Source organism: Cylas formicarius, unplaced genomic scaffold (genome assembly GCF_029955315.1).
Source record: "Cylas formicarius isolate icCylForm1 unplaced genomic scaffold, icCylForm1.1 PGA_scaffold_8__14_contigs__length_24414737, whole genome shotgun sequence".
NCBI lineage: Eukaryota > Metazoa > Arthropoda > Insecta > Coleoptera > Brentidae > Cylas > Cylas formicarius.
The window spans coordinates 24,334,813-24,356,359 of record NW_026844361.1 but is presented as its reverse complement, the minus strand read 5'-3'; the positions used below and the strand labels follow the sequence as shown (position 1 = coordinate 24,356,359).

Below are 21,547 nucleotides of genomic sequence, written 5' to 3'. Positions count from 1 at the left end.
AAAGGTGTTGTTTTTCCTAAAAACACTTGAAGGTACGATTTGAACTATTTTTATCATACCGCAACAAGCAAAACAAACAAAACTAACCAGGTCTCATTTGTGAGAGAAACTGTAGTCACAAACAAATGTACGCCCGGAGATCCCAGAGACGGAGTAGCGAACGATCATTTTAAAATCATAAAGGGCATAAACAGCTTCATCGGTGATCTGCTCTTGGGCTGCTTTTACATCTTTCTAGACGTTCCCTTAAAAGTATAAAGAAAGGCACGCAAGAAGAAAAGATCAGGTGATTTTGTTTATCAGCTGCTCTCTTATGATGTCATGAGGTGGATTGTAGTGTTGGAACTAGAGTGGAACATATAATAAAATCGTTCTCAAAAAATTTTTGTAATTCTAAATTTGTATATAAATTTCACATAACAACCAGTTATCTTAAATAAACACTCAAATACTAACCACTCGAGATATCATATCCAACATTCCCCAAGTGCTTATACCACAGTAAACAACTTGTTATTTTTAATAAACCTCACGTAATCTTACTTATACCTTCTTCATCATCTTCAAAGGTTTTATTTCCAAGCAGCCCCCAGCACGTAGACCATGAAGAGGTACTGCTTGATTCTGGTACTCTACTTAATATCGAGGTAAAAGGTACCTAAATACTTTCGACCACACGTGACAAAGATACTTTTAGTTCCCGGGCCGATATAAGTAACAAATACTTCCCGGAATCTTTCCAATTCGGTGCTGCCGGAGCCGCGTACCAGATCGAGGGCGGCTGGAACGAAGATGGCAAGGGAGAGAACATATGGGACCACTTCTTGCACTACAACGTTTCAGGTACGCCACATGTTCTCCCAAACTACCAGCGACATTTTTCTTTTCTCTTACGCAGGAAAAGTTGTGGACGACTCCAATGGCGACGTAGCTTGCGACTCGTACCACAAATGGCAAGAGGACGTGGATAATCTGAAGCAACTAGGGGTCAAACTCTACAGGCAAGTATACTACCATAGGTATGTCTAGGAGCAAGCGTTGAAGCCTATTATTTCAGGTTTTCGATCTCATGGTCGAGGATTCTTCCTGACGGTACACCGTACCAGGTCAATCAAAAAGGAATCGATTATTACCTAAATCTGATCAAGGTAAGTACTAAAAAAAAAGTCAACTTTGCATGTCCCATTTTACGTTTTAGGCGCTAAAACAAAACGGTATTGAACCGGTAATCACCCTGTATCACTGGGACCTGCCTCAGCATCTGAGCGAGTTCGGAGGATGGTTGAACCCCCAGATATCTGATTATTTCGCCGCTTACGCACGCATATGCTTCGAAAACTTTGGGCCTTATGTCAAGTACTGGACCACCATCAATGAACCCCTGTCCACCTGCGTTATTGGCTACGCTCAAGGGCTGCATGCTCCTGGGTATTACCTGATCGACGGCGGTATGTACCAGTGCGCCTACGTGTCGTTACTGGCTCACGCCAAAGCGTGGCACATTTACGACGAGGAATTTAGGGCCCAGCAGGGAGGTAAGAATTTTAAAATCGGATGAAATGAGATCCTGAATATGGCGATTTTCAGGAAAAGTTGGTATAAGTCTGGCATGCGGCGCCCAGTTGCCTTTTGATCCCAACAGCGCCCAAGACCAAGAAGCAGCGGAAAGGAATTATCAAATGGGAGTAAGTACCAACTATAGCGCTTACCTATGTGCTGATAAAATTATTTCCTGAAGTGCGGCTGGGTCGGTAACCCCATCTACTTCGGCAACTGGCCCCAAGTGATGATCGACAGGATCGCAGCTAAAAGTAAACAAGACAACTACCCATTCTCGCGACTTCCAGAATTCACCCAGGAGGAGATCGAGTTCATAAAAGGAACCAACGACTTCTTACCCCTTAATTAGTAAGTCGATTCCCACGCTGCTTTCCTAACTACAAGAGGTGCGTTTTCTTGTAGCTATACTTCAGCGCTGGTACAATACGCTGATGAATGGACCGGTGCGCCTAGCTACTGGCTCGACATTAACGTCCAAACTTTCGCTAACGAATCCTGGCCCAAATCAGCTTCCGACTGGCTGACTTCCTATCCGGAGGGACTGAGGATCCTGCTTAATAGGATAAACAAAGATTACAATCCTGGAGAGATCATCATCGCTGAGAATGGCTGGTCTGACAACGGAGAGCTCGACGATCAAGGTCGCTTAACATATATCCAGGTAAACTAAAAGCTTTTTTAAAATATCACATTCATGTTCAAATGGGCTAAAAACATGCGCATTATGTGTCGAGATGGAAAGTGCCCCAAGATGCTGTACTTGGGCAACACATTGTCAACATTTGTGAAAACAGTGCGTTGTAAATGAGACTTAAAAATGGTCTGGTTGTTAGGCACACTTAAGCGCCATCTTGGAGAGTATCTTAGAAGATGGCGTGAACGTGAGTGGCTACACCGTGTGGAGTTTGATGGACAACTTCGAATGGGCCGAAGGCTACACGTAAGTGTCTTACGTTTCTTCGGCTGTTCACCATACTGATATTTGTCATGTCCAGGCAACGTTTTGGTATCATCAAAGTTGACTTCGATGACCCGCAAAGGACTAGAACGTGGAAAAGTTCTGCTAAGTACTACCAGAACGTGGTGGCCACCAGGTGTTTGTTGGATCAATGCCAATGATGATATTCATTCAATCCGAATAAATCTGGTTGCCTGATACTCAGTGTTCAGTGTTTCATTTCCAACCTTGATACCCCACTTCACTTGTTCTCCCTTGTTCTTCACCTGGCTTGAATATAATTGCAATTTTATTAGTCCTATTTTGACAGGCCCATTTGAGCGTGATCTTGGACAGTATCTTGGAAGACGGCGTCAACGTCTCCGGCTACACCGTTTGGAGTTTGATGGACAACTTTGAATGGCAAGAAGGATACACGTAAGTTTTCCAGCTTTTGGCTATTGTTGCTATGTTTATTATAAGAGATAATTTACTGTAGGCAAAGGTTTGGCATTATTAAGGTCGATTTTGATGATCCGCAAAGGACCAGGACCTGGAAGAGCTCAGCCAAGTACTACCAAAACGTTGTGTCGACGAGGTGTTTGTTGGACCAGTGTCAATAAAGATGTCGTGGAAGTAATACAATAAAATGTGAAATGTGCGTGCTGTATAATTTCTACCGTTCCTTCCTCTGTCAATTACCGACACTTATTGTCTTCTAATTTATTTTAAAAATTTTAATTGAGTACATAATTATTGTGTAGGCTATACATTGTAGGCTAGATTCTCAGTTCAGACCATAATAATTGCAAATGAAAACACATTAAATAATATCTATTATCTTAATTTATTTAGTGCTCGTTATAACATCAATTAACGTCGCCGTCAGTCTGTTGCCGCCTTTAGTAGGCCATGCCCATATAAGGCTGGTAACCGGTTCGTCCAAAACCAATTGCGCTGTACCAAGACTGGTCATAGCCTGGTGTACCGTATCCGCGTCCGGAACCGCCTTGGCCGAACCACTGCTGAGAGAGCTGTTGGTGAAGTTGCACGATCTCTCGTTGGTACGCTAACTGTTGTCGCACCATTCGCGTTTGTTGGTTAACCAGAACCTCAGTCTCCTCCCTCTGGGATTCACCGGACTGCATCTGTTCCAACATTTGCTCCAGTTCATTGGCTACGCGTTGCTGTTGCTGCATAAGTTGGTAACTTTGTTGATGCAACTGATGCAGTTGCCATCTCATCGTCTGCATGCTAGGGTACATTTGTTGATAGTTGTTGCCGTAGTACTGAGAGCCATAGCTCTGTCTACCTCTGTTAAGCCACCAGACGGGGCTTTGCCAGAAAGCCTTGGAGTACCCGTAGTTTCCGGTGAATGGCCAGGCAGCGTAAGGTCCCGGGAATTGGTTGTTCAAATAGCCGTAGGTCTGGTAAGAACTATGTTGGAACTTTTGGTTTTGGGTCAACTGCTGAAGGACTTGTTGCGCCGCCTGGACCAGCGCCTCGGCTTCCTGAATCTGTCGTTGGAACTGCTGACCCATCCATACGGAATGGAACCAGCCGCGGCTCTGATAGAATCGCTGCAACTGCCTCACGGTTTGGCGGGCGACTTGCTCGACCTGCTGAGCCTGCTGGATCAGCTCAGGGACGCTATCGAATTGTTGCTGGGCGTGGAACTGGTCGTCGATGTTCGCCAAAGCTTCGTAGATTACGTCAGGGATTTCACCACGTTGGACCGCTATCCTGACTTGATTCAAGACGTGACCATAAGTTTGAGCATCGTTCACCCCTTGGTAATCTTTGAAGATATGGTACATCTGCCCCAAAACTCCAAAAGGTTCGGTAGTCATTCCGGTGGAGAGACCATATTCCAGTTCTCGTTGGTAGGCCGACTTATGGTAGGGTTGAAGGTAGTCCCTAACGATTTGGTTATGGTTGTCGATTTGGATGGTCCTAGTAGGGCCGTGGACGGGACTCACGACCACTTCGACGTATTTGTCGAACTGCTGGGGAGTAGTGAAGACTACCCTCTTACCTCCCGGTACGCTTACCACTATGGTGCCGTCGTGACCGATGCGGATGTCTTTTGGTTGGCCGTAAAAAGGAGCAGCGAAGGCAAAAGCCAAACACGCTAGGAAAACGACGGATTTCATCTTGGTAGATGTGGCGGTACTGGACGAATCTGCCTTTTGAGGATCCCGTCAGTCGTTTTATACGGAACCGTATCGGAAATATGTGGCGTAATGTCTTGTTGCCAAGGTGGGTGTGCGCGTTTTTTATCGCCGAAGTCGATTTGTTTTTTCTTTCGCATTGTCGCGAGAAAAATATGTTTGTCGTGCGATTTTGGTGGAATTTTTCAAAAAGGAATAGTAATTTTGACCATAAAATACTTAACAACAACTTAAACAGTTTTATGGGATAATGTGGTACGACCAAATAACAAATATAGATTACCCTTTTACCCCCTTAAAAATAAAAAAATATAGGTTTCTTCCATTTTTTCTAACGCTGTTATATATGCAGCTTACAACGTTATCTTATTAAATTTGCATCTTATAAATTTAGAAGATATAATAAAAATATAAAATATTAATAAAAAGATGTGTTTTTTTTTTGCTTTTATTATGAGAATAACTTTTGTGCAAGGTAGTTGTAGTTAAATATTAGAAAACTTTGTAAGAAAAAAAACTTTCACAAAAAATTCTATTCTTCTGTTTTACGAGAATTTAATAGAATTGTGTACTTCAATGACCATAAAAACGGAATCCAGAAGATTTTTAAATAGTATTGCAGTAACCTGTGTAAGTTTCTTTGAAAGATTAACTAGTGTTTTGATTTTTGCTTCGAAATTTATAAACACTACCATTTTTTAAATTTAAGTATAGCAAGGATTATCAAAGCATGTCCTTAAATATATCGATAATAATTATATGACCTCCATATTATAATTATTAAAATAGTCTTGCTCTTAATGTTATATATATCACATTTTTTTTGTTCAGCAAGTTTTCCTGTTTAATAACATATTTTCCCTAAGAATTTAAAACTATTTCTAAAAATGCCTATGCAGAAAGGCAATTTAACATTTATTTGTGGGTCACATTATTTATACGAAATACTACTATGATATGGTTTTTATTGGGTTTAGCGTTTCATTCATCCTGAAACAGATAACTGGTAGTAAAATCTTGAATTTTAATTTTTGTATATCTACTTAGTATTAATAATATTAATTAACCACTTAAATAAGTATACCTAATTATGGAAAATTTCTACTTTATTTAATGTAAGATTCCATATTTTTATTTATGGAGGCCCATTTTCTCATTTTTTGTGTCGTATTATGGTAGTAATATATATATATATATATATATATATATATATATATATATATATATATATATATATATATATATATATATATATATATATATATATATATATATATGGCAATAAAATAAGCATCACCACAAAAAAGTCACCTTTAAACATACAATAAGTATATGAATATTATTCCTCAATCTAATTTTAAAAGAGTCAAAGTCTCTAATGCGAAAAGTCAATTTGATGTTTTTTTTAGCAAGTTTGATTTGGTTAAATAGCCTGGGTTTAATTTGTTTCTATCATTTGTGCGTATTTAACTCTCAAAAGTTTAAGAATAAACCGAAATATTTAAATCTTTATTTGTAGTACAACAAAAAAAAGCAATCGATTAAGTTGAATATAATTTAAAAAACCATTGCAAATTTTTATTTTCCACTGCTAATAAACAAGTTATTTCGAAATTGGTTGCCGTTGCCAACTGCCCTATCTGTTTGTGCACAACAACGCATCAATTTGCAACGCGATCGAACGACACCTTTTATCGGGCCAGAGTTCAAAAGTTGACAAAGGGAATAATAAATGAAAACTATCTAGTTATTCGTCTTAATAGGTTTCGTTTTTGAACTGCATATGCTAATCAACTCCAATCGTTTCCAGATAATGAAGGGATTTAAGACGTCCGAGAAAATATCGACCTTTGTGAAAAGTAAAAAAGAAGAAGAGACTTGAGTCTCTGAACTTTAGATAACCTAAGCCTTATATGGTTTCTAATAGTTTGGATTAATATTTTGGGGTATGTAATTACAATTTTCAATGTATTAAAGGATTTAAGATAAAAAAGAGTGAAAATGGCATCGGCAAGCAGCACTTCAGCGCGGTCGCTATTTGCTGATTCAAAAATGCGGCTCGCCGACCGTGTCCAAGTTAACGTCAACAATATCGGCTCCTTGGCGCGTCAAATCGTCCGTGGATCAAAAAGCAACGACGTGAGTCGCAAAATTATTTTTTTTGTTAGATCGCGCCTTGGCGTTTGTCAACAGATTATCATGCACTCAGCTCGTAACTTTGCTGCCCAGGAAAACTTGATTGAAAATTCAGAAAAGAATCTCAAGAGACTAGAGCTGTTGTGCACGCATCTAGGTTACCAGCAGGACGCGATATTGAAGAGGGCGCAGCAGCTAGAAGAAGTCAAAGAGCAGGTGCAGGCCATGCAGCGATAGGTGTTTATCTTACGAATATTCTTAAGAACATCCTTTGATATAGGGCCCTGCCTTAATGGTTAAAAGGTCAAAACCAATGAAACATGTTTTGAAAACAGGTTTATTTAAATAAACATAAGAAATCACGGAGTATACATAACCACCATGCAACTTGTAATCACTTTCATATATTTCTCCCAACAAGTTCTTAAATTGGGCTCACTCCTGAAATTAAAAATAAGCAAATTTAAGATAACACACACGGTCAAGTTACCTGAAAATGTCCAAGTCGACTGCGCAATAATTATAGGCGTTTAAAAACTGCTGCAAATCGTGAGATGTCCAATTGCCCGTCTTAAAGAGGTCCAATATCTGGGACAGTTCAAGAAACAAATTTCTCATATCCCTAGAGCGGTGTAGAGTGGACGCCAGAGTCAATATGGCACGCGTATAGATCTTAAAGTTTCCATCTAGCTCTATGTAACTCTTTTGCAACAATTTTGGCTTGAGTGTCACACACACTAACCTTAAATTATATTTCTGGTATCCTATGGGGGTAGGTACCTTGTATGCCATGCCTTACTGCTTGTGTTCCTTCTCGCGATCCAGTATAATTTTCAGCTCCCTAAGTTCCAAAAGAAATTCTTTATCCATTTCCGTATCATAGTACTCTGGCCCGGTCAGTTTGTAAGTCCACTGATCCATTATAACCTCGCAACACCTTTTCCAAGTATTGAAGCTCATGTAATTTAGTTTCTTCTTAGATGTCTCAAAACGGATCGCCGCGAGGAACACTATGCTCGCGTATTTTTTAGCCAGTTCTTCCGGCAAGTAAAAGCAATTTTTTATATTTTCAACAATTGAACCCGGCATCTCATCTACTGTCTTGTAAATCCGCTTGATGTTGTCAAATTGCCGGCGACAAGACTTTAGCGGTTTACCCGTTTTGTCCGATACCTCATCTAAATCCTTGCGGTTTTTCGACGACAATTTCTTCCCCAACAGCTCCTTGACGACGACATCGTCGAATTCGTAATATTTCTCGATCAACAATTGTCTAGTTTGCGGGTCTATTTGGAATGCCAACTGCTCATGCAGTTTGTTAGGGTTGCTCAGCAACTTTTCGAGCAGCGAATACGTGCGGTAATGATCCAAGACATCGCTTGCGATTAGCTCTAAGGTGGCGCCAGTTTGTTTGCCAAGTCCTTTTTTGTCTAGAATTACCACAGCTTCGCTTGCTGCAAAGGAGGTATTTTTGAAGCTGACTGTTACTATCTGATCAATTTCCAGTGATACCTGTATGTCCTTCTATCCATAGTTGGTATATTTCCGGATCTACTAACGTATAATTGCTAATAAAAACGTCCACTTCTGCCATTGCTTTTTACCAGGGTTAATGAGCCAAGAAATCACCATTGTTGACATTTGGTTAGACTCGACGCCCCAAAACAAAACAACGAATGAAATCGTTCAAATTGCAGAAATACAAACTATTACAACCACAGAAGAGATATTTACTTCACTCCTGTATTCAAAAATGTAATATTTACAAATACGTATTGGAAATGGCCCATAACTTTTTGGGAAGAAGAAGCAGTGCGGCTTGGTGTTTGACGTTTTATTTGATTTTTGTAGGTCGAACATATTTTTCAACATTTTTTTGCCCGTTTTTGGGAGTTTGTCAAAAATGAATGTAAGCGAAGCTAGTGTGGAACCACCCGCACACACGGTATGTCCGAAGAAGCACAAAAAACACAAAAAAGACCGCGACGACAAACCCGGTCTTAAACTCATTCTAAAAGTGGGCTCCAATAACACACCGGAGCACGAGGAAGAATATCTACAGCTCGAAGGCGGCGAAGGGGCCGAGCAGATGGTCCTGGACCCGAACGATCCGGCTTATCCGCTTTACAAATCCCACCACAAAAAGTCAAAAAAGAAAAAGAAGAAAAAGGACAAAAGCAAAGACAGGGAGAAAAAGCACAAGCATCACCACAAAGATAAAAAGAGAAAACGAGAAGACGTGGACGAGGAAAACGAAATATCAGTGACTTATGTTGATATAAAACCTACCCCTGTGTACTCCGAGGAGGTGCCTCCATACTCTCAAATCGGTTCGCCGGGGTCCCATAGGGAGCAAAGGACCTGCGTGGTGAAGAAAATGCAGGAGCGGACGCCGCTGTCCAAAGTGTTGGATCACCTCTTGGGCATGTTAGAGAAAAAAGATCCGCAGAACTTCTTTGCTTGGCCTGTTACCGATAATATAGCGCCTGGCTATTCACGGATTATCAGTCAGCCAATGGATTTCAGTACAATGCGGCAGAAAATCGAGGACAACGAATATGGCACCCTCAAGGTAAACTCTTTGTGTACCATAAGTAAATCAGTTATCTCCATTTATGCAAGTACCACCTTTTCATTTTAACAGGCATTTTTCAAAATATTTTCACCAGATGCCATTACATTTTGAGACAAAGGAACAAATTTAGTGTTATGGCCCGTGTATTCAATTTAGCCAGTACATTATGGATATTACCAGAAGCGGTTGCACACCAACCATTTTCATAGGACCTATAGTTTGAAGAAAAAGTGAATAACCAAAAATAATTTTCAGCCTTATTGTATCTTGTATTGGTTGGTTAGTTAGGTTGGGGAATATGTGATATGGATATCGCGACGGAGTAGCTTTTAAAGTCAAATGGTTTCTCAGGAATTCACCGACGACTTCCAACTGATGTGCAACAACGCGATGAAATATAACCACGTCGACACGGTGTATTACAAAGCAAGCAGGAAACTGCTGCAGGCGGGTATGAAAATTCTACAACCGGAAAAACTGGGCTGGCTTGTACAGCTCGCCCCCGAACTCACGGACCAGGAGGTCGGGTTCGAGATTACTCCCGAGATGAGGGCGGCCGCGCCCCACCATCGGATGCCTCACGATGGCGACGACGAAGACGCGTTCGAGTGCAAGGTCAAGAAAATGCCTACCGGCAAGTGAGTGTCCCCTCTCTCCGTTACTTTTATGTCTTCTCAAACTTGTTTTTCTAAATATTAATAAAAAAGAAAAATTAACCTCAAAAAATTAGCCACACCCCTTTCGCGTGACCTCGACAGGTTCGAGGCAATTCCTGATGACCTCACGCCAGAGGAGATCCTCGCCCAAGCGAAATCGGCTGCCCGCATAGCCCGAGCCCGGCTACGCGGTCCCGCCACACCGATGGGTTTTCTGCGTCAGCGTCGAGACGGAACCACCCATCTGAACATACTGGTGGGCGGCGCGGGCGGCAAGAAGAAGCCTATCGTTCCCCTGGGACAGCTGGTGGGCCGACTTACTGAGGGCACGGCTCAGTTGCAGGGGTTCCGCGAGGACCGGAGGAACGCCGCCAGGCCTGTAAAGCCCTTGTACTACGGCGCATTTGGTTCGTACGCGCCTAGTCACGACTCCGCCTTCTCGAACCTGACCAAGGACGAGTCGGCGTTGGTGTTGCGCACGTATGGTTCCGATCAGGCCGTACAGTACGCTGAGAGCGTGCAGGTGAGCCTCGCAAGCCCGTTGAATATGTACTATGCTCGTCGCTGCGGTTCGTTTGAATTATTTTACTATTCACGTGGATGTTATGCAGACATATCCAGCCCAACAGGACGACTATGCCTACAACTAGGACTATGCAACTAACAATAGGGACTATTAAATAACCCAAATAGTTAAAACATGTTGGAGGCAAATATTTCCTCTCAATTTCGATAAATACTCTGCAAAAGCTATTTGTGCTATTTATCTGGTGCATGGTACATGGTTATGGTAGAGAACTAACCAATAATACCATTTATGCGTGTTGTTATGACCCAAGTTATGTTCTGATTTCAAACTGAGTCAAGTTTAAATATTAATAAATTAAAAAAATAAATAAAAAATTAAATAAATAGTTAATAAGTACTTAGATGATTACTGTGTGCATTGGTTATCAAGATATGCTGCAAATTTTCCTTTAAAGTTGTCCGTAATTTGCGGACATTGACACACACTCGAGCTAACTCTAACAGTAAGTTTTGGTTGGTTTAAATTTGTCTAACGAATAAAATTAAACAATCTTTGGTTACATATTTAGACGAGCATTAATAAAATTGCTATTAACATGGCAGTAAAGAAACATTAATTTTATTAGTTTTGGGAGTGATAGTTGCAGCGCCATCTATGCTTCAGAGGACGACTCATCATCAAGTAAGGTTAAAACAGAAAGGAGCCCTAAAATAACTCCATTTAAAGAACATATATAGCCGGTGCCCAGGTTTGGACGCTTATTGTTTAAGTTGTTTTTTTGGTTGCAAATAAAAGTTTGTGCGAGAATTTGTTTATTGAAGAAACAAAACATTAAACAAGTGAAGCGCGGCAATGGTGGTGCTTAAGAAATAAGTAACTCAAGAAGATATCAATGAGTGATATACTATACCTTTCCTATTTCCATTAGTTTGCGAGTAAATTTTTGCACAACATGAATATATTTACTAAGTAACCCTCAGGAACGTCAGTTTATTTTGAACTATCAAGGAGTGCAGGTCTAATCTAGAAGAATTGGAGGATGTTTTTGTCTTTGAAGTGGTAAAAAAACATTGAGCAGGAGATGTTATTCAATGACTGCAGAATAAAACTGCGACTTGTAGAATAATTTGTGTAGAACTTGTTAAAGAAAATATTGAATTTTCTAGTTGTTTCTGATTTTATTAAAAGCAAGAATCTTTTGCGGTGCTGAAAGAAAAAGTTAAAATAATAATTTAAATTTATTGTTTTAGCAGGTTGAATTTAATATTTATCGATGCTCGTACTTCGTTTTGTACCAAAAATTTATCGGGAATTGTTTGAAACAGTTTTTTTATATTCGAGCTTATCAACTGCTTGATTTAGCAAACCCTTACCATGCACAAGGCTTATTGCCTGACTTACCGCTGTCATTTCATCCCGTCGAAATTATGTTGTCATTTTAATAACACCCAGTATATCTGCGCTTCATTTGGACTAATTTACAGGTCTTAGTGGGTAGTAATTTAAAATACTACTTATTATATACTCCCACCTCACACTCTTGCTCTCACGTAACTCTTCAGACTATCAATCAAGTCAGTTCATTTAAACTAGTTTGCTGAGTTTAGTATGCCTAGTAGTAATCACTTTTTTTCTTGTAATCAATTAATTAATCAGGATTTCGTGCGCGGTTCTGATTATGCGGAACGCCTGGTGGACTCGTTGCTCGACCTGCTCACGGGAGGTGATCACTCGCGTACCAAGGGAGCTCTGGAAGACGGGCGCCGCCTAAAAGACGAAGAGGAGGCGGTCCGCACGGTGCTCGAGACTGCGCCGGTCGACAGTGTGAAAGTCAGCATGGAGGACCTGCGTTCGTTGCAGGGTGAGTCTCTTTTTCTGCCTTTTTCCCTTTCTCAGCCGCCGTTTGCAGACGTAGGCATCGACGTCAACTTCCTGGAGAGTATGGAGGAGGACATCAGGATTGACGAGGAGCGGCACGAGATGCAGCAGAAGCTTAACGACATGTGCCAGCTGCTGGAGAAGCTGCAGAAGACGCAGTATGAAAGGTTGTCGCAGCCGATGTCGCTCCACCAAGTGGCGCAGCCGACGGCCGAGGAAGCGCAACTCGCCGACCAAACGGTTGACGGACTCGCGGAACTCGCGAAGCGCGCCGCCCCCGGGGCCGTCGTTTCGGTGCCGGGCATCAGGCGTGCGCTAGGGGTGGACGTCCCGCCGCCAGAGCCCTTACCCGACCTCGAAACCGAATTGCGGCAGTTTCTCGAACGGGAACCCGCTCCCTTGGTGCCCGACAAGACCATCGAAGAGATACTCATGGATTGAGACCGCTTGCGATACATTTTGAATAAAAAAAAAATGACAAATGGAAATAGAATTTTTTTATCGACATCGAACGTACGCTAGACTAAAACAAAAGAATCAACAAACAGGATAAAATCACATGACGCAACATTCCGGGTTCGCGGTGGGGCCGAGACCGGGCACGCCCAACGGCGTCCCCGTGGGGTCGAAGTTAAACGGGGCCTCCAAGTCACCGACGAGCTCGGCAGGCGGCTGCCCATAGTCTTGAAGCTGAAAAACCGATGGGGTCACAATTTGGTCCTTCGAGTCGGATTTCTTTTTTCAACGGTCCGATTTACCTGTTGCATGAGCGCGAGCACTTTGGCGAAGCGTTCTTTTTTTGCGTCAGCGCTGTCGCCGTCGGTCTCGCGGTCGAGCTCCTCGAGCACCTCCTCCATCAGGCGCTTCTGTGCCGCGTAACGCGTGGCGTCCTCGGACGACAGCGTGTCCTTGTGCGCCTCGAGGTAGGCGGGCAGTTTATCGACGAAGTCGCGCAAACTCGGCCCAAGCACCTCCTTCGACAGCAGGCCCTGCATCATGACTTCGCGAGGACGCAGATGAATTAAAATATATTTTCAAAGATGGTAAAAAAAAGAGAGCGTTGACCTAACTTTTTTTTCTTATGCGGTAAAAAAAATCGTGCACATATAGTTTTCTCCAGGAGTAAACACCGTATTAAAAATCCACTTATTATTATTATAAAGACCACATCCAGTGGTCTTTATAATAACTTTGAATAATATTCGCCAGATAATCCATAAAAAGCACATGTTTCCAAAACAAATCATGTTTACCAAAACAGTGTTGTGTAAATGCCTCTATATCAAACATCTAAATCAGATTGGACTGATTACACTAGACATTTGCATAAACATATCAAGTCTGGTGCCAGACGAACCAATAACAGTGCCTATAAGTTCACATATAATAATTTTTATTGCTCTCTAAAATGGATCTGGTTTAGTGTAAATGAACTGACATGGAATGTACATAAAACTAAAAATATTTGCTCTCCTAGGGGCAAAAAGAACTGTTGAAAATAAATTATTCATTCATTCATAATTGCTTGCTTGAACAAATAAATCCCAGAGAAGAGTTGATATCTGTAATAGAGGAACAGGCTGTAGGTATCGTAAAGTGGCAGCAGTTTTTAACAAATAGTATTTTACAGACAAGGAAAAAGTTATAGTCCAACATTTCTAAGGTTATTGGCCACACCAATAACCAACCACTTACCACCGGCCATCACACAGGACGAGTACTACTACCACAAATCCGAGTTAAACAAATGCACTTGTAACTAAACTTTGTATCCAAATTGAAAATGTATATTTAGATAAATTATGAAAAAAACAAATAACGCGACTAAGTAGGGCAAAATAACAAGAGGTTAAAAAGTCATGGACCTTTGAATGGATTACTACACAACACTCCTTGAATTTTTAAATATTCACATTCTACAGGATGTTTCTAAATGTCATTAATAAGGTAATTCATTTCTTTGGCATAGTTACAGAGTAAGTCAAAAAGATCTGCAAAAATACCAACACCCTGTACATTATTAATCAACTTTGATTACGCAGTATAGAAACTCCATAGCATAAAATGATTCTATCCAAATCCCACACTCTGCCTAAGCACACCTTGCATAAATGGTAACAGATCGTTTCCCTCTCCGGATCCGCCCCCGCCCAACATCTTCATCAAATCTTCTTCGTTAAAGGGATTATTGAGGCCTTCAGAGCCAGAGTTTAATCCCTGGATTGCTTGCGAGATGGTGGAGGCGAATTCAACAGATTGGTCGGAGATTTCGACGGGATTCGTCAGCACTTGTTGCGCGGCATCTGGAACGAAAACCAAGCGTCAATCCCGTTCTTGAAAAAATCCCACCTAATGCCACACCAGCCATTTCTTGGAGCTTTCGCTGGATCGCATCGGGCGTAGCCTGGGCGTCGGCATCGCCTGCGTTAAGAAACCGGGCGAAGTTTTCCTCGAATTGGCTTGCCGCTTGCTGAATAAACTCTACCGACCATTCTTGAGCGCTTACATCGGCCTCGGTACGTTCGCTTAGTTTTTTGCCGTCGCCAGTTGGTTTATCGCAATTTTTGCCCGGTTTCGATGCACCGAAGTCTTGCAGGGCACCTGCATCAAGCGAAAAATTTAATTCCTTTCGCTTGGCGGTCCGAAAAATTTTAAACTTACTGTCCAGAAGATCGGCCAATTCTTTGTCGTCTGCGCTCGACGACGGTTTTTCACTTTCGCTCATTTTAAAAAGTCGTCAACTGCAGATATGGAACTAAATATTTTTTATTTTTTTGGTAAAACTAGCAACAATTAAATATAATAACATTTAAATTAAAAAAAAGATTGATGTTACGTCACACATCGACCTCTCAGGTGACATGCATAGATCATGGTGCACGCCGAAATTGATCAGTTTACAGATTACATGGGGTCATTCGACCAGCTTACAACAACAGTTAACTTAGTCCAAATTTCCTAAAGAAGACCTTCATAAATGAAGTGTGTGGATATCTGCATAATTCTTCCAATTTTTCAGGATTTATGGGAAATCAGGATGTTAATAAGAAGTGTTATCAAAACAACACGCATTTCACTATTTTTATTACCTTATTCTCTATTTTTATTAATCGTTGCCGTATAAGTGAGCACAAACCTTAGCATTAGTTTGTCCCAAACTTATACGAAGTCCAACTAACCAAAACAACACGCATTTCACTATTTTTATTAATAGTTGCCGTATTAAGTGAGCACAAACCTTAGCATTGGTTTAATACCAAAACTTATACGAAATCCCTTTGAAAGAAGAAGAAAAGTGGAGAACATAACCCCATTTTTTTTTAAAATCATGTAATAAAAGTGTTTTAAGGAAATGCTATGGCCGAGAGCGCGGCGAATTTTACTCGAACGTTCCAATCGAAACCATCCGTGTTTGAAATCGCAGCGCAGAAATCCCTGAGCGAAACTTTGCACCCGGGTCTGCGACGCGTAGCGCTCTTCTTGTCTACCAATTTTCCGAGGAAATTCCGTTTTTTAAACGACTACTTCGACGAAACTTTTTTCGCGTTGCACGGACTCCTCGAACTATACTATCTAAGGTATTACGGTAAGTAGGAGCGATAACTTCGGGCGTAATCGAAGAATCCTGTTTTTTTGGGGGACAGATGCATCGTTTTCTGAAAATTTTTATGGACTGAAGCGGGTCGCATCGAACGGATCTGAACTGACTAAGCACGACCGCGAAATCTCGCTTATAGTCCTCGTCGCTTTACCATATTTCAAGAGGAAAATTGACGAGAAAATTCAGCTATACAAAATCGAGAACGCGGAAGGATCGCTTCGAAAAGTTACGCTGAGAACGACGCGACATATAGCCTGTAACACGTTTTTCTTTCAGGACTTAGAAGGTAGGCTCAAAAAAATAGCGCTCTATTCCTACTCAGCGTTAGAAGTCATACGAGGCTTCGCAACAGTAAATAACTATCTGAGGTACATGTCCAACAAAACAGAGTCGCAACTACTGATTCTGAAGGTTCTAAAGTTAAAGCTTGCGTATTCTTACGAACCCCCGTCACCCAGTTTTTGGGGCGCCTTCTTTCGGGGACAACTGTGGTATGCTTAAATTTAAAAAAATTAACACTATAACAGAGCTTGTTTTCTTAGGAGTTCCGATCTAAGCTGGAATGTGATACGTAATGGGGTGACGTCAGTGTTTGAGCTGGCCGCATTTTTCTTACAGTTCTTAAATACGTGGAATGCCCACCATCCAAATTACAACTGGACCGATTTGCCCAAAGTTGAAGCCCCGCCGGTAAACTGACAGATTTCTCCTCCGAGAAGTTCAACATTCGAGCAACATATTTGTTTGAAGAGCTTTCTATTTACGCTCACCAAATTTGCTGCTATGTAATGTCGCAGACCATAAGTTGTGTGTGCTTATGGCACGACCTTTAATTTTTTACCACTATACTCCCGGTAACGTCCAAAAAAGATCTAAAGATGAAGAGATTGAAGTCAAATCAAATTCTGCACATAATCATGATTCAACTTAGTAATTACATATTCCTTTTCATGTATTCGGCTTGCGGCCCAGCATTAAGCGTACGCCCCGTTAATCGTTTTAGTCCTCGAGATAGGCTTATGCAGTTTTTGTACCTTTAGTTCACATAATTTGCATCAAAATCCACTCGTTATGTAAATGGACAAGGGAGAGTATACTAGTAATAAGGATATGGATATACAATGACTCTACTCGGGTTTGTTTCAGGCGCACGTCAAGGCAGGAGCTTACAGGGATCGGTGCCCCATATGCCTGGGTAAGTGGCTCAACCCGACGGTGCTCCCGATTTCGGGCTATGTCTTCTGCTTCCGTTGCATAATCAGACATCTGAACGAAACACCCGAGTGTCCGGTGACACGATTCCCTGCCAGGCCCCTGGACGTCGCCAGGCTCTACCCTAACGATTGAAATAAAACTACGCGGCACCTCCATCAACTCGTTTTTATTATTTACCCACCATTTAGAAAAAGAAAACATGCAGAGGAAAGTAATCGGTCTGGGGTGGTGACGCGAAAAATAAAATTCAAACGAAAAAAAAAAACAGCGATTAATGATACAGTAGTCAAAAAAAGACACTAAAATACACCAAAAAAAAAAAAGGAAAATACCTGCCGGATTACATTCCTTGGACGTGTGATCCCTTGATTTTTTTTCCCCACCCTCCTAGGCAAAATTACGGACACTCTAGTCTCCTTTTCCCACGTCGGCGGCGCGACATACGAGACGCAAAATTCAAACGCGATGTGCGGGCGTGTGTCCGACAATTTTGTCCTAGGAAAATGCGTGATCGTCAGTCCCTTTTGTCTCGAATCGGCCGGCGGTTCCGAAGCGAGAGACCTGAGTAAAACCTTTGCGTTACTGCCGGAGCCGCGCCGGGCGTCGAGAACGAGAAAAATTGACGAGCGCGCGCGCCTCCGGCTGGTCCTTCGAGCCGGATGGTCGGCGGAGGTCGCGCGCCCTCGCCTATCACATTGCCCTTGAGAGGCGTAATTATTTACCGAATGGTCCAGAGATCCTAATCCTTTAATCCTTTCCTCCCGAATCCTATCCTTTTCGTTAACAAAATCCTCCCTCCGACGCGTTAAAGACCACAAGAGCTAAATCCCAACCCCGCCGCCCCGGCATAAAAAAAAACCCGACCCCGAAATCCTCCGTCCTTCCTCCTGCCCTCGATCTTCCGATCCTTTTTAATAGAAAATAAGATCCCGCTCGGGGGGAGGGTCCTCTTGCCTCTCTCTCTCGCAGGGCAAACTCACAACCATCCACTTATTATTTATTTTCCTTTTTTATTATTTACTATTATGTATTTGAGACCAATCTCCAACGCTGACACATTTCGCTTCGGCACTCGGTACCGACAATCCAGAACACAAAACATTACATTAGTTATACAAATATTATTAGTCCAAATGGGATGTGAATATATTTTTTTTCGGGCCAGCCATCTCGTTCGCTCCCGCCAGGAACCACCCATCCTTCGCGTCCAACTTAATCCCATAATCTGTGAATTGTAGCGAAAAACGTAACTGTGGATCATAATTAGTAAACTCTATGTAGTCTGAAACGAATCGCTGGGCACAACCCACAATTTGTGGTAACTAAGGTGGGCTTTGAAATCTAAATGAGTGAATTGTGACGCCCAAAACGCAAATTGCAAGGTTCCCAGTAAATTATATCCCATATGGAGTGAATTGACGCACTAACGAATTCTGGCGGAATTTAAACTTTAACGGCGAAGACGAATGACCCGAAAATTACAGTGACAGGCGACGGGACCCAACACTGAAGAGTAAAAACAAAACACCTATCGCTATTGTAAAAAAACATAACATCGAAGTATCGAATTAAACGCGGACGCGGTTAGGCGTCTAGGTCGCTCAAGGAATGTCGTTTTTTTTTCCCGAATAATAATTTCTGCGCGAATCACAATTAATGGAAGATTACAAAATGGGGAGGAGGCGTTTCATACAACGAGGAGATGTTCAAATGTTATGTATATACTAACGCCAAGAGTGGCCTGGAAACTGTGTAAAAAATACATACTTTGACAACTTAAGACCTAGATCGGCTACGAGAGTAGCTGCGCTTCACGGGGCTGTAAGTGGGAGAGCCCCGACGCCGCGGCGAGTACGAGCGAGATCGCGACCTCCCGCCGGACCTCCTCACGCTGTCCCCCCTGTCCTCTTTCACGCGAATGTAGGAGACTTCGCCCTATAGCGGGAGAGAAACGTGTTACTGACTTCCATCAACTCCCCCCCCCCCCCCCCATCCCTTCAAATCAGACAAATCCTTTATCCATCCTTATCCGATCCTTCCTTGGAGCCACTAAAAAATAGGCTATTTGACAGGTCTCAGGAAAATCCCACAAAAATGGGACTTTTAAAAAAGCCGCTGTCTCTTCGCTGATGTAATAAGGCGATAAATAAACACCAAGCCCATTTCTATTTGAAGGTTTTATGGAAAGCATTAAATCACATTTATGGGATTCATGACAACGACAAATTAAATGCAGCTTTTAAGGAAAAGTCGCCGAAAAGCTGATAGCAATAAGATAGTCAAAATCAAAAGCAGAAAATATACCTACTTGCATATGTTAAAATAAAAAGAAGGAACTGTTTGTTCCTAGTATTGTCAAAATAAGGCGCCATTATTTTAATAATTTCAATATAAAAACAACTCTAATGTTTTGTCTGCAAGATTCAGATTATCAAATAAATCAACCTTAAACGGAATTTGTTGAAATTGAGTATTTTCAAGAAAGGTGATCAGGGGTTAATTTATAGAAAAGTAACAAATATTTAACATAAAAAAGTTTGGCTTCTCCTCACTTTTTTTTTTAATCCTAAGCAGTTGATATTATTCAGCCATAGCGTTATTCAGTGTGACAGAGTTACACCAAGACTCTTGGAAGGTTAGAGAATGACAAAAAATGTAAGCTGTTCCAAATTCTTTAAAGGACATTTGTAATAAAATTTCAAATGGTATTAGCAATTTAACTCCTGAAACACTGGCCAACGCCCAACAACCAATTTATGATAGGTTGGTTTAGTTTACTTTAGTATTGCTCAGCAAAAAACTTTGTCGCACTAAGGATAACCCTATAACAGCATAATAATTTTCATGACCTGAAAGTCTGTTAATGTTTTTTTAATTAAAAAAACTTAATTGTGGTTTTACAAAGGAGTATTTGTTAATGGGTTGTAAATTTTTATCCCTGGAAAAGGGAAAGGAAAAAAAACATAACCTATTAATATTAAAAAAAAAAACTGCAAAAATACGCCCAGACAGAAGATAGCAAATAAACCACAATAACCAAGTACTTGTTAACTGGGGTGCGAGGTCATAAAGTTAACTTTTTTCCGAGTCCTTAGATTACAGGATTCATCATTTTACAGTCGCTTATAAAACCGCTACTCCTTACCGCACTGTCAAATAGCCCCGTTAGCCTACCTCATGAGACCGGAATCGCGAATCATCCAACTTCTTAATGGCATATTTCATGTCTTCATAACGTAAAAATTCGACGACCCCTGAACCATCTTTGAAAGCATCGGCGAAGCAAACATCACCCGCCTCTCTCATATGATCTTTCAAATCTTGCCAAGAGCCTGACGGCGGCAAACCTACAATAAACCCATAGCGATAATTGGCAGAAAGTCAACTTTTGTATACGCCCATACCTGTAACAAGCACCCGGAATTGAGACCTGCGAGCCGGAGGCCCGCGGTTGCCGCGTCCCCTATCACCTCCCCCGCGCCCACCACGAAAACCACCGCCACCGCCGCCACTGCTGCCGTGGCTACCACCTCCGCGGGGAAATTCAACCCTTAACCGATACCCGTCGTAATCATAGCCGTCGCGAGCGTGAACGGCGTCATCCGCGTCCCTGAAAGTGAATCGCGATTAGAGAAAAACGTCCGAAACGGCGAAAAAACTTTACCTCGGATCTTCGAACTCGACGAATGCAAATGGCGGCCCCCGCCTATTTTTCAAGTCCACAAAGGTTACTTTGCCGAACTTGTAAAACAAATCCTGTATGTCTTTGGTGCGGATGTCGGGTGGCAGATTGCCGACGTATATACGGCAGTCGTTTCGGCTGCTCGACATTATTTTTCGTGTTTTTTTATTCTGCAAGGAAACTTTGTTTTCTAACCCCACGCGAAACCGACAAGCTCAAACACTCAAATACACGCCTGGCAAACCGGAAATAAAGGCTTATGGCGCCCGAACGAAAATGAACAGCGTTTTAACTTGCGATGATAACCGACCGGTGGCGTCCTATGAGAATACCTTTGAACATAGCTTTTAAATCACAGAATACGGAACACGTAAAAAAAAGAGCTGTCAGAATGTAGAGTTAAGCTCAATTTGTTATTGAAAAATGTCTTAACAAAAGAAATAGAGGTCAAAGCACACGAATTTATATTTATTTATATATATTAAGGTTTGTTTCTTCGTCTGTGGCTTTTTTCATGGAGTCGCGGTACATTTAAGTCAATGAAAACCACGGACTACGGAATGTAGAAAAATTTTAAATCGTTACTTTTGTCGTAAAAACATTTCTT

The 21,547-nt window shown here is 41.6% G+C and overlaps 8 protein-coding genes across 14 annotated transcripts; 4 read left to right on the top strand and 4 right to left on the bottom strand.

Annotated features, from left to right (window-relative positions):
* The first annotated feature begins 493 nt into the window (after positions 1-493).
* LOC132706864 (myrosinase 1-like) lies at positions 494-3,153 on the top strand. Of its 2 annotated transcripts, none has more exons than XM_060678467.1 (10): positions 494-647; positions 698-843; positions 899-1,001; positions 1,058-1,148; positions 1,199-1,535; positions 1,588-1,685; positions 1,739-1,908; positions 1,963-2,221; positions 2,829-2,935; positions 2,997-3,153. In XM_060678467.1, the coding sequence occupies exons 1-10, from the start codon at positions 604-606 to the stop codon at positions 3,118-3,120; spliced, it is 1,479 nt and encodes a 492-aa protein (XP_060534450.1). In that variant the 5' UTR covers positions 494-603; the 3' UTR covers positions 3,121-3,153. The 2 variants fall into 2 exon arrangements, with proteins under 2 accessions (XP_060534450.1, XP_060534449.1); XM_060678466.1 differs by lacking the exons at positions 2,829-2,935; positions 2,997-3,153 and adding exons at positions 2,394-2,500; positions 2,556-2,739.
* Positions 3,154-3,251: 98 nt separating this feature from the next.
* Positions 3,252-4,692, bottom strand: LOC132706865 (uncharacterized). Its single transcript, XM_060678468.1, has one exon. The coding sequence runs from the start codon at positions 4,648-4,650 to the stop codon at positions 3,400-3,402; it is 1,251 nt and encodes a 416-aa protein (XP_060534451.1). The 5' UTR covers positions 4,651-4,692; the 3' UTR covers positions 3,252-3,399.
* A 1,680-nt stretch (positions 4,693-6,372) lies between these two features.
* Positions 6,373-7,178, top strand: LOC132706868 (uncharacterized). Its single transcript, XM_060678473.1, has 2 exons — positions 6,373-6,807; positions 6,862-7,178. Exons 1-2 carry the CDS (start codon positions 6,670-6,672, stop codon positions 7,039-7,041), a joined length of 318 nt encoding a protein of 105 aa, XP_060534456.1. The 5' UTR covers positions 6,373-6,669; the 3' UTR covers positions 7,042-7,178.
* LOC132706866 (acidic fibroblast growth factor intracellular-binding protein) lies at positions 7,124-8,532 on the bottom strand. Its single transcript, XM_060678469.1, has 4 exons — positions 8,317-8,532; positions 7,604-8,258; positions 7,295-7,546; positions 7,124-7,245 (listed from the first exon to the last, which is right to left on the bottom strand). Exons 1-4 carry the CDS (start codon positions 8,396-8,398, stop codon positions 7,164-7,166), a joined length of 1,071 nt encoding a protein of 356 aa, XP_060534452.1. The 5' UTR covers positions 8,399-8,532; the 3' UTR covers positions 7,124-7,163.
* A 43-nt stretch (positions 8,533-8,575) lies between these two features.
* On the top strand, positions 8,576-12,955 carry LOC132706863 (bromodomain-containing protein 7). Its single transcript, XM_060678465.1, has 5 exons — positions 8,576-9,376; positions 9,731-10,017; positions 10,138-10,558; positions 12,221-12,425; positions 12,474-12,955. The coding sequence occupies exons 1-5, from the start codon at positions 8,708-8,710 to the stop codon at positions 12,881-12,883; spliced, it is 1,992 nt and encodes a 663-aa protein (XP_060534448.1). The 5' UTR covers positions 8,576-8,707; the 3' UTR covers positions 12,884-12,955.
* LOC132706867 (peroxisomal biogenesis factor 19) lies at positions 12,918-15,312 on the bottom strand. Its single transcript, XM_060678470.1, has 5 exons — positions 15,104-15,312; positions 14,804-15,043; positions 14,545-14,745; positions 13,201-13,442; positions 12,918-13,132 (listed from the first exon to the last, which is right to left on the bottom strand). Exons 1-5 carry the CDS (start codon positions 15,165-15,167, stop codon positions 12,998-13,000), a joined length of 882 nt encoding a protein of 293 aa, XP_060534453.1. The 5' UTR covers positions 15,168-15,312; the 3' UTR covers positions 12,918-12,997.
* Positions 15,313-15,725: 413 nt separating this feature from the next.
* On the top strand, positions 15,726-17,523 carry LOC132706092 (peroxisome assembly protein 12). 4 transcript variants are annotated; one of them, XM_060677185.1, is made up of 5 exons: positions 15,726-16,028; positions 16,087-16,268; positions 16,320-16,534; positions 16,586-16,733; positions 17,190-17,523. In XM_060677185.1, the coding sequence occupies exons 1-5, from the start codon at positions 15,800-15,802 to the stop codon at positions 17,388-17,390; spliced, it is 975 nt and encodes a 324-aa protein (XP_060533168.1). In that variant the 5' UTR covers positions 15,726-15,799; the 3' UTR covers positions 17,391-17,523. The 4 variants fall into 4 exon arrangements, with proteins under 4 accessions (XP_060533168.1, XP_060533170.1, XP_060533171.1 ...); XM_060677187.1 differs by having other exon boundaries at positions 16,087-16,299; positions 16,366-16,534; XM_060677188.1 differs by having other exon boundaries at positions 16,087-16,534; positions 17,190-17,238; positions 17,306-17,523.
* Positions 17,408-21,267, bottom strand: LOC132706093 (serine/arginine-rich splicing factor 1A). 3 transcript variants are annotated; one of them, XR_009619549.1, is made up of 5 exons: positions 20,923-21,266; positions 20,663-20,868; positions 20,433-20,605; positions 17,981-19,193; positions 17,408-17,819 (listed from the first exon to the last, which is right to left on the bottom strand). XR_009619549.1 is itself a non-coding variant. In XM_060677190.1 (5 exons), the coding sequence occupies exons 1-4, from the start codon at positions 21,087-21,089 to the stop codon at positions 19,035-19,037; spliced, it is 705 nt and encodes a 234-aa protein (XP_060533173.1). In that variant the 5' UTR covers positions 21,090-21,267; the 3' UTR covers positions 17,408-18,483; positions 19,026-19,034. The 3 variants fall into 3 exon arrangements, 2 of the variants coding, with proteins under 2 accessions (XP_060533173.1, XP_060533172.1); XM_060677190.1 differs by having other exon boundaries at positions 17,408-18,483; positions 19,026-19,193; positions 20,923-21,267; XM_060677189.1 differs by having other exon boundaries at positions 17,408-19,193.
* Between the last annotated feature and the right edge of the window lie 280 nt (positions 21,268-21,547).

What these genes read in the sequence shown, in the direction of transcription:
- LOC132706865 (XM_060678468.1), bottom strand. Translation starts at nt 4,650, where the DNA reads ATGAAATCCGTCGTTTTCCTAGCGTGTTTGGCTTTTGCCTTCGCTGCT.
- LOC132706093 (XM_060677190.1), bottom strand. Translation starts at nt 21,089, where the DNA reads ATGTCGAGCAGCCGAAACGACTGCCGTATATACGTCGGCAATCTGCCA. An exon ending in ATTCCGGGTGCTTGTTACAG is followed by an intron (nt 20,606 to 20,662) that starts GTATGGGCGTAT and finishes GGTTTATTGTAG; the next exon opens with GTTTGCCGCCGTCAGGCTCT. An exon ending in CGCGATTCCGGTCTCATGAG is followed by an intron (nt 19,194 to 20,432) that starts GTAGGCTAACGG and finishes CTCCCGCTATAG; the next exon opens with GGCGAAGTCTCCTACATTCG.
- LOC132706868 (XM_060678473.1), top strand. Translation starts at nt 6,670, where the DNA reads ATGGCATCGGCAAGCAGCACTTCAGCGCGGTCGCTATTTGCTGATTCA. An exon ending in GTGGATCAAAAAGCAACGAC is followed by an intron (nt 6,808 to 6,861) that starts GTGAGTCGCAAA and finishes GTTTGTCAACAG; the next exon opens with ATTATCATGCACTCAGCTCG.
- LOC132706866 (XM_060678469.1), bottom strand. Translation starts at nt 8,398, where the DNA reads ATGGCAGAAGTGGACGTTTTTATTAGCAATTATACGTTAGTAGATCCG. An exon ending in ATGGATAGAAGGACATACAG is followed by an intron (nt 8,259 to 8,316) that starts GTATCACTGGAA and finishes CCTCCTTTGCAG; the next exon opens with CAAGCGAAGCTGTGGTAATT. An exon ending in CGCGAGAAGGAACACAAGCA is followed by an intron (nt 7,547 to 7,603) that starts GTAAGGCATGGC and finishes ATATAATTTAAG; the next exon opens with GTTAGTGTGTGTGACACTCA.
- LOC132706863 (XM_060678465.1), top strand. Translation starts at nt 8,708, where the DNA reads ATGAATGTAAGCGAAGCTAGTGTGGAACCACCCGCACACACGGTATGT. An exon ending in AAGAAAATGCCTACCGGCAA is followed by an intron (nt 10,018 to 10,137) that starts GTGAGTGTCCCC and finishes TGACCTCGACAG; the next exon opens with GTTCGAGGCAATTCCTGATG. An exon ending in GGACCTGCGTTCGTTGCAGG is followed by an intron (nt 12,426 to 12,473) that starts GTGAGTCTCTTT and finishes CGCCGTTTGCAG; the next exon opens with ACGTAGGCATCGACGTCAAC.
- LOC132706864 (XM_060678467.1), top strand. Translation starts at nt 604, where the DNA reads ATGAAGAGGTACTGCTTGATTCTGGTACTCTACTTAATATCGAG. An exon ending in ATTTAGGGCCCAGCAGGGAG is followed by an intron (nt 1,536 to 1,587) that starts GTAAGAATTTTA and finishes GGCGATTTTCAG; the next exon opens with GAAAAGTTGGTATAAGTCTG. An exon ending in GTCGCTTAACATATATCCAG is followed by an intron (nt 2,222 to 2,828) that starts GTAAACTAAAAG and finishes CTATTTTGACAG; the next exon opens with GCCCATTTGAGCGTGATCTT.
- LOC132706867 (XM_060678470.1), bottom strand. Translation starts at nt 15,167, where the DNA reads ATGAGCGAAAGTGAAAAACCGTCGTCGAGCGCAGACGACAAAGAATTG. An exon ending in ATTGGCCGATCTTCTGGACA is followed by an intron (nt 15,044 to 15,103) that starts GTAAGTTTAAAA and finishes CGCTTGATGCAG; the next exon opens with GTGCCCTGCAAGACTTCGGT. An exon ending in AAAGCTCCAAGAAATGGCTG is followed by an intron (nt 14,746 to 14,803) that starts GTGTGGCATTAG and finishes TTTTCGTTCCAG; the next exon opens with ATGCCGCGCAACAAGTGCTG.
- LOC132706092 (XM_060677184.1), top strand. Translation starts at nt 15,800, where the DNA reads ATGGCCGAGAGCGCGGCGAATTTTACTCGAACGTTCCAATCGAAACCA. An exon ending in ATACTATCTAAGGTATTACG is followed by an intron (nt 16,029 to 16,086) that starts GTAAGTAGGAGC and finishes TTTGGGGGACAG; the next exon opens with ATGCATCGTTTTCTGAAAAT. An exon ending in TTCTTTCGGGGACAACTGTG is followed by an intron (nt 16,535 to 16,585) that starts GTATGCTTAAAT and finishes TTGTTTTCTTAG; the next exon opens with GAGTTCCGATCTAAGCTGGA.